This window comes from Octopus sinensis, linkage group LG4 (genome assembly GCF_006345805.1).
Source record: "Octopus sinensis linkage group LG4, ASM634580v1, whole genome shotgun sequence".
Classification (NCBI taxonomy): domain Eukaryota; kingdom Metazoa; phylum Mollusca; class Cephalopoda; order Octopoda; family Octopodidae; genus Octopus; species Octopus sinensis.
In genome coordinates, this window is record NC_043000.1 from 22014736 (window position 1) to 22028289 (window position 13554).

The 13554-nt window shown below is 34.9% G+C and overlaps 1 protein-coding gene across 1 annotated transcript in view; it reads right to left on the reverse strand.

Annotated features, from left to right (window-relative positions):
• LOC115210645 (pyrroline-5-carboxylate reductase 1, mitochondrial) overlaps positions 1 to 8995 on the reverse strand; it is a 42962-nt gene extending 33967 nt beyond the window's left edge. The window contains exon 1 of the mRNA XM_029779298.2: positions 8768 to 8995. Coding sequence (XP_029635158.1) covers positions 8768 to 8873 — 106 coding nt within the window. The 5' untranslated portion in view covers positions 8874 to 8995. The remainder of the gene's footprint in view (positions 1 to 8767) is intronic.
• Between the last annotated feature and the right edge of the window lie 4559 nt (positions 8996 to 13554).

The following is a 13554-nucleotide window of genomic DNA, read 5'->3' on the forward strand; positions in this document are numbered from 1 at the left end:
AAAGGAGACAGTCTTGTACTTCATCATTTCAATCAATGAAATAACATAATTAAAACACTGAAAACTGCTATAAATACCAAGATCACACAATTTCTTATATTTGATGGTGAAACCCACATATTAAACCATATCCCAAAAGCAAGAGTTCCTCTTCAGAGCCAGAAATTATTTCAGCTCTGACCAATTGCTAATGCTCCACAAAGTAAGGCTGACTTATATATAAGGCAGTAGTGTTGCTACAAACAAAATTGTTAGACAGCATCCAAAATAGTTCATTCAAATAATTGGAGTATTTTCACTCCTAAACTCACTAATATGTTGAGCAGAGTTACATTATTTCTTCTTTATGGCTCTTCTACCATTACTACAATGATCATTGGCCCCACAAACTAACTGGATACACACATTCAACACAGTCAGATCTCCTTCTTTTATCAGTCTTGTTATGTCTTAGTGCCTGGACTCAACACTAAATATGTCTCTCAAACCTTCCTCATAAGAAATAACCATTCAGATTTCCCACCCAGCAGACATTAGCCTATGCTTATTTACACTTCATCAATCAATGTGGCTGTAAAACCTTCAAAGGTCATGTCTACTGATCATTTTCCTTTTACTTACAAATTAAAAAAATATATTTGTGAGCTACATATTTTTTTTATATATATATGAAAAAAACTAATTTGTCCTACATCTACCATCAACAACAAAGAGGAGCCCATGAGAAATAGCAGCTAAATTTACCTCAAATCACATTGTAAAGGTCATACTATATAAATTAGTCATAGATACACAAAAAGATGGGATGGTCATGGATGAAATACCTTTAATACTTGATTAGCAGTTTTGGGTATAGTTCTCTTTAATTATACACCTGCTTTTTAATCACCTCTTCAATTCATCTAAATTCTCTCCCAGATTTACAACACTAGATGAACATTGTGTTCTAAAATATTTTTTAAAATAGAAAAATATTTTCAAAAATGTCCATCTCCTTTTTTGTTTAATCCATAAAGAGGAAAGAAAAATCAGCTAAAGTATATGACTAATGGTATAAAAATATGTCTAACACAGAAATTAACAAGATAAATATTCCCTTCCTTAATCAATAGATTATGCTCAATTCATTTATCTACACATTTCATATGTCCTCTTGCCACAACTGTGTATTCTTAACATTATGTTTTTCCAATAAACACATCACACATCCCACCTACAGCAGGAAAAAGTTATCATTCCATCATCAATAAAGTTAGGTTTCTGAATTCTTTATAAATACTGCAGATAACTAAAAGTAAGTTATCTATAACTTCAGTGAATTAGCACAAGGATTGCTTGACGTTTAGTCCATGGTTCACACTGTCAATCACACACTGACATATTTAGGTTAATCGATGTAATTATATAATATTACAACAGATTGTTTAGTGCCTTAATATTGCCCACCCACCCACCAGATGACTTAAAAAAGAAGTTTCTGGATGCCAAAGCTGGAACATTTGTTGTTTTTTAATTTTCATTACAGCTATATATCTTGTTTGTGGAGGCGCATGGCTTAGTGGTTAGGGTGTCAGCATCATGATCGTAAGATTGTGGTTTCGATCCCTGGACCAGGCAACGCGTTGTGTTCTTGAGCAAAGCACTTCATTTCACGTTGCTCCAGTCCACTCAGCTGGCAAAAACGAGTAACGCTGTGAAGGACTGGCGTCCCATCCAGCTGGAGAACACATACGCCATATAAACCAGGAAACCAGGCCCATGAGACTGGTTAGGCTTTAAAAGGGCACATTTATTTATTATTTATATATCTTGTTAATCCATCATCTAGTTTTATATAAAGTTATACATCTTATTAGCCCCTCAGTTTAGATTACAACTATACATCTTTGTAATCCATTACCTAGGTTTGATACAGCTTTACATTTTGTTTGCCCATTATTTGGTTTTGTACTCCTTGAGCAGCCATTTTGTTCGTATGTATGTATGTATATATGTACGTATGCATGCACACATATGACAGTTCAAAGAGTCTTTTGTTGTAGCAAAATGCAAATGGAAAGCATGAACAGTAATAGAATATGCACAAGAAGTGAACAGTGAATGAGTCGTTTAAAAAACAAAAGGTGGGGTTTGGGGTACCAAGTGTAATGCTGGATTTGAAGGATGTAGTGTCCTGACAGGTAATAACTGATGCAGGTAGTTGTTTCTTGATTTTGTAAGCATGTCCATGAGTGTTAGACATGGAATTCAAAAAGGTACCCAAGGGTGTTGTTGGAAAGATGGTGAATAATCTTGTGGGTATCTACCAAGTCAGTTGCCAGATCATGATGTTCAGAGTATGGTAGATCCCTGACAGTGGGTATTCATCTGGTTGCACATTTCTGAACAGTTTCCAGAAATTGAAGTTAGCCTACTTAGGCTAAAATCAGTCATTAAACTTTGCAAATTTTACTAAATTCACACGACACAAAGAGAGATGAATTCTAACATTTCAGATAGGAGGAATATATTGAGTGGCAATAAATGAGACTGGGGAATCTAAGAAATGGGGTAGTAAAATGGTTAGGTGACGCCAATGGTCATAGAATATCACAGGCCAGAGTGCAAGAGTCAAAATGAAAGGAAAAATACAGAGATAAGATAAAAGTTTAAAGAATTTTTAGCTAAACATAGCTAAAATGTTCTTACAGAAATTCTTCAAACTTTATACAACCTTTTGTAATAACTTCAAAACAGTAATCCCAGAAAAATGTAACAAATGATTATGATTTTTTTCATTACTATTTCATTCATGCTTAAACAGATATGCTCATGATTAGATAAGCACATCAACTATCACCGACGTACTTTAAAATATCAAACACAGGATATGAGAAGAAACTAAATATAGAAAAGATTATAATGATTTCTAATTTTAGGCACAAACCCATAAAATTTTCCAGGTTTTACAGACTCTTGTTTCTGCAATTAAACTATGGAAACATATTATTTTTGATTATGCTTTATTAAAAATACATCCTACGATTCAACTTTTATCTATATCTACTAAACTAAAAACAGGAGAATCAAATATTTATCCAGGATAGTACAATGTTCTCACTAGAGAATTGATGGGTCCATTTTTAATCTTGCACACCTCAGAGCAAAAACCAAGTTAACCTTGATCAGAGATCTCCACTTTGCAGATGACACAGCATTAGTTGCTCACAGTGAGTTGACCCCACAGGCAATGATGGAGCACCTTTCACAAGCCTGCAAAATATTTTTTCTTGTAATTAGCATCAAGAAGACCATCATTCTGTCACAAGATGGCACAGCTCAAAACAACATCATATTGGACAACAAGCCACTGGAGGTTGTAAAGAAATTCTGTCCCGGGTCCACAATGTCTTTGACAACCTCCCTAGATGACTAAATGTGTCTGGATAGGAAAAGCTGCAACAGCCTTTGGTAGACTCAGCAAAAGACTATGGAACAACAAGATGCTCAGTGAAAACCAAAATTAGGATTTATGAAGCATGGATACTGAGCACCCTCCTCTATAGATCAAAGACCTGGACACTGTACACAAGACAATAGAAGAAGCTCAATGTCATTCATCTACTCCAGCCTTTAGAATGTCATCCTCACTGTATATGGCCAAGTTTTATCCTGATGGAAGAACACCTTTCGTCTTGGAACCAAAGATGGTCATTTTGCTTCTAGTGCTGGCATTGATGAAGGGTTGAATGACCAAATCAAAGCTTCTCTGCTAGTACCCCAACAGTTATGATGGGATTTTGTTCCACCAGGGTTTGCAGGACATCCTCGTTGAGCTCTACAGATCTTGAAAGATGAGGTTCATCTTCTAGGCTGTAGCTTATGCTTATTGTCTGATCCCCATATACTGCATTAATATTACTCGCACTTTCCATTGCATTGTTACCTTTATTTTAACTCATAAAGCAAAATATGCTCCTTTGACACTTCCATTATAACCTTGAAAAAAATAACTGTTAAAATCAAACTGCACTCTTCAAAACTTGCACTAAGAATAAATACAAAGTAAAATTACTACCTGCTTTTATAGCAAGCTGATGTACATAATTTATCCCATCCCCCTCCAACTTTTAGTTCATGCACTTGAAAAAGAACATTATTTATGGGATGACCCAATACATAAGGCTGCCCCTTAGTTCTATGATACAAATTTCCTGTTTTAAAGGATTTGAATTAAAGCCTTCCATCAAAATGTATGTTAATTTGTGTTCTAGATACCAGCTTATTAATGACACAATTATTTTAATAAATTCTTCATTATTTTAAGAATTCATTAAAACAAAGGAAGTATATTTCAACAGAAATGTGTCAAGGAAAGGGTTAAGTTGACCCCAGTACTTCATTGGTACTTTATTTTTCTCAATCTTGAAAAAATGAAAAACAAAGTTGACTTTGGTTGAATTTGAACTCATAATGCTAAGGTTCACAACTAAAGGTATATTATTTTATAAACATAAGATTCTGCCAAGCCACTGCCTTTAATATTTGTTGACAAATATTGATTTCAAATTTTGGCACAAAGCTAGTAATTTCAGGTAAGGGACTAAGTCAATTACATCAATCCCAGCCCTCAACTGGTACCCATTTTATTGACCCCAAAAGGATGAACGACAAAGTTGACCTCAGCAGAATTTGAACTCAGAATGTAAAGACAAACAAAATATAGCTCACTGCCTTTTTGTTGTCAAAAATTTAGAACAAATTTACAAAACGAATGCAAAAAGTATATCAACAAAGGAAATTACAAGAATAAACCCAAAACAAATACTAAAATTATTTGAGGTTTTTTTTTTATATATTTTAATATATTAAAATCAAATTCTATAATTTTTTTTTTATAAGAAATGTTGAAATAACCAGAAAGAACAACAAATATCTGCAGATAAGTAAATACACATTTCTTCATTTACATTCAAAGAAAGAATTTAAAAATGGCTAAATGCTTTAATTAATTTTTGAATTGGTTTTATTTCAATTGAATTAAATGTGCGTTAACATATATACACTTTTACTCATTTCAGTCATTTGGCCATACTGGAGCACCGCCTTTAGTTGAGCAAATCAACCTCTGTACTTATTCTATAGTGAAGATGCCGATGACCGCTCGGTTCAAAGTCTCCCTTGACCACAAGTGGCCTGAACTCTTTACAAGAACACCACCCTGTACATAACTCCATGTCCCCCTACATGGCCTTGCTTTTTGCTTTTTGAGCCAAAAAATTAAATAACTAACTAACTAACTATCGAACAGCTAAGTTACAGGGGCGTAAACACACCAGCATCGGTTATCAAGCGATGTTGGGGTGACAAATACAGACACACAAACGTATACACATACACACATATATATATATTACACACACATATAAGACGGGCTTCTTTCAGTTTCTGTCTACCAAATCCACTCACAAGGCTTTGGTCGGCCCGAGGCTATAGTAGAAGACGCTTGCCCAAGGTACCAAGCAGTGGGACTGAACCCGGAACTATGTGGTTCGTAAGCAAGCTACTTACCACACAGCCACTCCTATGCCTATATGCAAATAATACTTTACAGATACATGTAAATTTTAGAACAATTTAAATGTTATGGATTACCAGCATAGTAGTAAATATTACTTTTTTAAAAACTCGAGTTTTCAGCAATTTTTTTTTTAATGAGATCTGATGCAATGCTTAACAGACAAATATTAAATATAATCTGTTGTGTCTGAGGAGAGTCATTTTATTTTTGTGCCTTATAATTTAACACACTCACTGGTAAAATTTCCACTTATTTCTTATTTTCATTTTTAGACTATTGAAAAGGTTGCAAGATGCTACGAAAATTTTAGGAAAATAAAAATAAGAAATAAGTGGAAATTTTACCAGTGAGTGTGTTAAATTATAAGGCACAAAAAGAAAATGACTCTCCCCAGACACAACAGAATATGCTTCAACACAAGAACTCACATAAAGAATCTTGCAAACAAAATCCAAAAACGAAATTAATATAATGTTCTTTGAAATTCATGATTTATATTTTCAAACCTTTACAACCCAACTGCCAAACAAACTGCTGGGTCTATAGTCTAGATCACCTGTTTTAAATGAAGATATAAACTAATACTTAAAATACTATAACTTCAAATCCACAGGAGAGAAAAAAATGGCATTTCCCAATAGTATGGATTTTGAATTAAATTTCTATACAGGCGTGGCTGTGTGGTACAAAGGATTGCTTCCCAACCATATGGTTCTGGGTTCAGTCCCACTGCATCGCCCTTTGGGCAAAGATCTTCTACTATAGCCTCAAGCCAACCAAAACTTTGCGAGTGGGTGGACTTAGTGGAAACTGAAAGAAGCCCATCGTACACACGCACGCAGTGTGTGTGAGTGTGTGCTTGACCCCACCACCGCTTCACAACCGATGCTGATTTATTTACCTCCCCGTAACTTAGTGATTCGGCAAATGGAAATCAACAGAATATGTACCAGGCTTTAAAAATTAAAAGGCACAGGGGTCGATTTCTTCGCCTAAAACGCTTCAAAGCGGTGCTCCAGCATGGCCGCAGTTTAATGATTGAAAGAGGTAAAAGATAAAAGATCCTTAAAGTTAAATGAATGTTAAATATCAAAAATGATAAAGAACAGATGTTACTATTATTATTATTAATGTATGATATCGCCATTATAAAAGATATTTTTTATCAATGTTTTTTTACAAATGTTGATGCGATCGTTTATTAGAGATGCTCTTTGCAAATGGTTGCATCAGCATCAACGACACATTGCATATTGTTGTTTAGTCCTAAATCTGAGCTGATTGAGTTGACGTACGATCCAACACGTACCAACGATGGCCATCTCATCTTTTATAGCATATCTAATATATTATCCTGCAAGTTCTTCTCTTCTTTAAATAACAGTCTGATCTGAGGGATATTTGGCTGCCATTTCTAGGAGGTCGAATGACCACATAGACAGACGGGTATGGAAACATTTTAGCTTCAGGGCCGAAAGGCAAATATACTAGAACTTGTGGGACTGCATTTCTGCTAAAAAAAATAATGAATCTTCAATTTATACAAATTTATAGATATGTAAGTTAAAACTGTTGATTGAGTCTTGATTAAATTGTTTTATTTTGATAGTTTTTTAGAGACTTCACCAGCGAGAGGCTTCGGGTACAGGGTCTCCAACTCCCAGATTTTATTAGTATATGTTCTAAGTTAGAGGTTCTTAAGCTAGGATTCGCGGACTCCTATGGGTACACAAAGGTAATGTTAGAGGTGTTTTGAATTTTAAGAGGCTGTAATGTAAAATGTAGACGTATCTTTCAACTGAAAGATGAAACTGGGAAAACGAATTTGTTGTTAGTTAATAAAATCGGCTTATTCGATAGACCTTTCAAAAGTGTGGGATCCATAGGGAAATAAAAAGGGTTCTTGATTGTGAAAAGATTGAGAACCACTGTAGAAGATAAGTAGGCAATAATCCGGCTCCAGAGCCCCGCTTTAATTCTTTTATTTGTTCCAGTCATTAGACTGCGGCTATGCTGGGGATTCCAGGTCTTATGTCTCTGAAAGAAGTACGATCATCAATCTCCTCCCTCACTTCTTTTACTGAATCCAATAATTTTAATAACCCATTGATGGATACTCATCATTATAAAACGTCAAGAGCATCCATCAGTACTGGACCTATTAGTTACACAAATACAGCTTAAGGCTTCAAAATATGATTAAAAGGTATATATGTTTTCAATTTTTATTTTCAAGTTTATATAGCATCACAAATCTTACTTATCAAAAACGATTGACCATCACCACGTATTTGTAAAATCAATATTATTGATGGTTCACTGAATGATTGATAGTTAAGTGTTACTATTACACAATTGCTGACTTTCTGATGTCAATTTTCATTCATTCTTAACCAACGGGACTCTACGTGGCCGCTCGACCTGCTAGAAATAGCAGCTAAATCTCCCATCAAGTTACGCTTTACAGTCTTAAAAAAGGAAGGACATATAAGATAATGTAACCATAGTTACATAATGCTCGAGAAAAAAACAGATGATCATGGCCGAAAAGCCCTGGTGCCAAACAACTAGTTTACCAAAAGTACACCAGAGTAAAACTGTGCACACACACAGTTTATACCTTACGTTCCCCATAAATTAGGCTTTTATTTAAGACTATCAAATATGTAATTCCATTTGTTTTCATCTATTACAATTCCAATCGCATCCTGGTGCCTCATAGGGATGTTATTCTTTGGTGTGCGCTCGATCTCTATGGAAGAGGTGTTGTTCAGTTGCATAGGTCAAAGGTTTGCAGGTGGTTTATTACATACAGCTTTTAGTCAGTATTTGGTTGCGTAATCATATGTTGCAAGTTTTAATAATTCTATTATTTACAAAGCTGAGTTTAAAAAAAAAGATTAGAAAATATCTATATTTTAAGCTTTTAAATCCAAATTTATAACTGTGAAACTAAAATGTAAAAACAAGTAGGAAGCAACTGAAATTTGAAAGAACAAAAATGAAATTGAACAAAATGCATTAATAATTCCCAATTTGTTTACATTTTCTCTACATCAGAATAAATGTCAAGTGTATAATTAAAAAAAAAAAACAAACATCGTAAATCCTTTGTTTAAATACAAGAAATAAAAAGTGGTAGGGGTTACACAACGAAGGACAAAGCATTGTCAGAAATCACTAACAAGATTTCTAAATTTCACCTACCTCCAGTAATAAGTCCTCTCGCCATGGCCTGTGCCATGCGACCAGCACCGAGAAAACCAACCATGATATTGGCTGGGATGTCGCATCGCTTTCGTCTATTCGACATAACGAAATTTAAAGAAAGCTAAGGTTAAAGGTTATAAACACGAAAATATCAATTAATTAGACCTTACAGTTAATGCTAGAACCGGCCCAACAAAGAGGAGGAGCTCTTTGGTGAAATAAGGTAAATATGCTGAGTTATCGATAATTAGATTCCGCCCATCGAATTTGTCAATCGGAGAAAATATATTAACCAAGATTGTTTTATACCAACTTTTTTAATGAAAATCATTTTATATTTCAATACTTCTTTAACGAAACAATTCTTTTGTTTTTATTTTTTTTAAATCACATGCTATTCTAATTTTTTTAATTTTTTTCATCTTTCTAATTCTGGTACCCCCGGCGTGATTTGAACCCAGAAAGCCAACTAATTTATATTCTATTTTGTATATATAAAACTTATACAAGGATCCGCTCGCTTGCTCTCTCTTTCTCTCAAGAAATTGGGAAAAAATTACTCTGATGGCTAAACTTTTTACAGGAGATTTAAGAATATAACTAAAATGGATTTGCGTGGAATGGAAATCGAAACCGGTTCGCAAACTCGAATTGCGCGAAGTTTGCATCACGTTTAACGCACTCACTGCATAATATTAAATAAATAGCTACGTCTAACATGTCTAATGCTTGTGAAAGAGTGGGAATAAGGAAGTGGACAACAATGACATAGCTGGAAATAAATGGAAAGAAACGGTTAGGTTTTAGAGAAGCGAATTGATTGCAGAATGGGAATTTGAAACAATGATGCTGTGACAAATTACTGGCGAGTTGGTGACGTGGTTTTGGCTCCCAACTAAAATGTCTTTATTTATTAGGTCCCTCGGGAAAGCATTAATATAATAATATTCAATTTCTCTTCTTTTTTATTCTAAACCCTCGGACTTCAGTGAAAAATAGTGTATGCGTGCGCGTATTATATATATATATATCGTTAAAGTTAAAAGGGTTAAGCTAAAGTTCTTTGTGACAAAGTTTTTTTTTTAATATGTAATCTCATCACTATCGTTCGATCTTCTAGCAATAGCAGCTAAATCTCCCTGTAATCACACTACAGCGATTCTCGAATGGTGCACCACGGCGCAAGGCGTTCGTATACTTTCGCACCATAAAATGTATAATTTTAACGGGGGACATAGCTGCTGTTTCTAGCATATTGGATAGCATCAGCAAATATTTATTAATGTAAGGTGTGTGTGTGTGTGTTTTCCTGTATGAGTTTTTTCTTTTTTTTTTATTCTTTCCGAATTTCTCATCAGTGAAGAAAAGAATGGATTTCTAGTCTAGAAAAAATGCTCTTTCACTGGAATATTATGCTTACATTCTATTAAAGTTTTGACAGGAGTATCGCATAAGTATTCATTCGTATTAAGTGTGCGTGTGCCCTCCACATCATTGTAGCTTTTTATAGTGTCCTCCTGATTCTCTTCCTAAATAATGTTCTAATCACGGCATCAAGTCTAATATGTAGTTAATAACACGATGACATTTTCGGCCTCTTACATTCTGGTATGGGTAACATCCGCAATGTTAATTCCAAAAACTCGACGAAAGTGTATGAGCTACCGGCACAAGGAGTACGTAGGACTTTTTAAAAATATAATCTAAGGTTGTCCAAAACATGCATGTTTTTTAAAATATGATTTACAATAGAAAATATCTTTCTTTTCTTTCTTTCTCTTTTCCACTTCTTTTTTCTTTCTTCGCTCATGTTTGTGTCTTTTTCGGTTTGATTTGTATTTTAATGTGGTTCTGTAGTATAGATGTATCTGATTCTATTAAATGCTTTCAACTGCAAAAATCCAAACTAATATACAAGCGTCTTGAAAGACCATGCGAGGTGCACCAGTGATGTTTTACTTCATATCCAATGTAGCACTAAGTCTAAAAAGTAGTTAAAAACCGCTGGCTCACATCTGGATAATATAATATATATCTTGTGATATTAGTCCTGGCTCTTTACGATCTAATTTCAAGTCCTCACGAGGTCAATTTTGCCTTTCATCCTTCGGTAATCGATAAAAGGAAATACCAGTCAAGTACTAGGGTAGATATAAACGACTTATTACAATGCCGCAGTTTACAACGATTAACCAACCATTCCACCTTGTGGTACTTACGGCTAGGTTGACTGTGTTGTTAAGAATTGTCATTCATACGGCTTAGTTAGAGGTGATCCTGTAATGCCGATAATCGCTTTCAGGGCCAGAAAGGCTGGAGGGAAAACTGGAGGAAGAGAGATCATTCTCAAACTGAAGTCCTAGTTCAAGTTTTTACAACAGTGTATAACTTGTAGTTCGGTTATAATTTACTAATTGTTAATAATTGAAAATGTTATTGTAGTAATAATAACTTTTAAACTTTAAAAATTACGAAGTAGTGAATTGCCAAGATTCAAATTTTGACACAAGGCCAGTAATTTATAGGGGAGGGGAAATTGACTCTAGTGCTTAACCTATACGTATTTCATTGACTCCGAAAGGAAGAATATCAAAGTCAACCCTGGAGAAATTTGAACACGGAACGTAAAGCCGGGAAAAAATGCCGCTAAGCATTTTTCCGGCGTGCTAATGATTCTGCCAACTCACTGCCTCCTGCCTGCATTTAACCCTGAAAAGTAGTGAAAATGGTACTTGTAAGCTAATTCTCGCAACTGTGTGTTGGTTTATATTGTAAGTAAAACTATTTTCGACTTGCAACAAGCTTACTTCTTAAACTCCGAAGCTTAATGAGTTGATTCCCAATGTTTTATGTAGCTTCCTTTTATGCTTGTTACGATGTTCAACCCCTATGAAAAACTCACCCAGATCGAGCGAACCTTGATGAGAGACATATTATTCTATCCGTCACCATATCAGATATGAACTACCATTTAAAAAACACAGTTTGTCTGTCACAATGCTACCCTTTGAGGGCCCAAAGAAGTTGACTTTGACCTTGATAACAGCGTAAACAACTTAACCTTAATTTCAATTCTGTTATTTCAGAGTTGTATTGTAAAGGATTAATGAATTCTGAATTATGTTAGACATTATAAGGAACTATTCTGTATAGAAAATTGTGGCGGGCCCACTGTCGAGATTTGAAATATTCCATAAATTCTACGGACTCCTCAGATTATTTGATAATGATGTTGTTGAAAAAAAAAAACATTTTATTTTCTATTGGCAATGTTTTGTGATGTTTGGTAATAAATTTTATTTCGTAATTCCCTATAATTATGTTATTGGGTTTCGAATTAAGAGCATAGATTTGTTAGTGGGTACTTATAACTTTTAGAGGCCTTTGCGGTACAATATAAAGCTAGGCAGGGTCAAATTGAACTGACAGAAGTAGAATAACAACTTCAGCTTTGAACTTTAACTCGATGACTTTCATTTGCAGAGAGATATTCTATGTATTTTAACCTAATGTTTTTCAAGATGGGGTGTTGTGTTGTTTTGCTGAGGCGTGGGACTCCGGAAATGGGCGTAGGTAAGTAACAAGTGAATAAAAATTGTAATATAAACTTTTCCCGTCATGATGGGACGTACTTTTGAGATGGAAGGGGCGGAATCTAAGTGCGGAGTGGAACAAAAGTGGTTGAGAAATACTTGTCTAGAATGATGGTCGCTCCCTTCGATTTCGACGTATGAGTGTTTGAAAGAGAGGATTTAAAGTGAAAAAAAAAGGGGTGGGGTACTTTTAAAAAGGAAATAACAAAAGAAGTTATGTCTATTTGCGATGGATGCATAAATGTAATTTGAGTCCAAGGATGGATTTTGTTATGAAGTCACAATGAGGACACTGATGATTTTGATTGGGCAAATGTGTCAGTTGATGGCAGGATATAATTCTTTTATTGTTCGTTTTCTTAAACTGTAATTGTTTTGATGCATCATGACACATTTTATGCCATGCAGATCTATCTAGGCAATGACATTCCCCAGATGTCAAGTTAAGCTGTACAGATTTTAGCGATTGCTTCAACTTATCTTTATACCTAAGGGCGGGTCTTCCTTTATCGCGATATCCCACTACTTATTGGCCATACAAAAGAATTTTTGGAATACGGTCATCTTTCATTCGAACATGCCCTACCCATCTGCTCTGAATTTTCAGCGTTTTTCTAAGATTTTAACATTTGATATCTTATCCTGCCATTTTATGTTGCGCAGACAGCACTTGTGAAAGATTTCCAGTTTCTTTATATGTCTGTAGTAAGGAGTCCATACTTCCGACCCATACAAAAGTGTGCCCAAAATAGAAGATTTGTATATACTTATATTAATTTTCAGACTGACACTGTATTCATCCCACAAGCGATGGGAAAGTTTTCCAAAAGCACTTGTAACCTTAGATATTCAAACGCTGATTTTGTCATCAAGAGTACCCTTAAAGTTTACTATACTTCCAAGATATTTAAATGACCTGGCCCATTTGAGTGGCTTGTTGTCCTGTGAGTCTGTTCTGCACCAGGCTTTAGTTGGAATAAAACTTCAGTCTTCTTGATGCTGATAGTCAGTCCAAATGCATAGGCTGCCGTAGTAAACTTGTCGATCATTTCCTGAATTCCCTTAAATGTATGAGAAATCAGGGCGCAATCATCAACAAATCTCTTCTTTGGTCTGAAACTATACTCTTCCAGGCTTAGTAGACCTCCTCCTGAGCGAAACTGGAATTTTACACCTTCATGGCAATCCCTG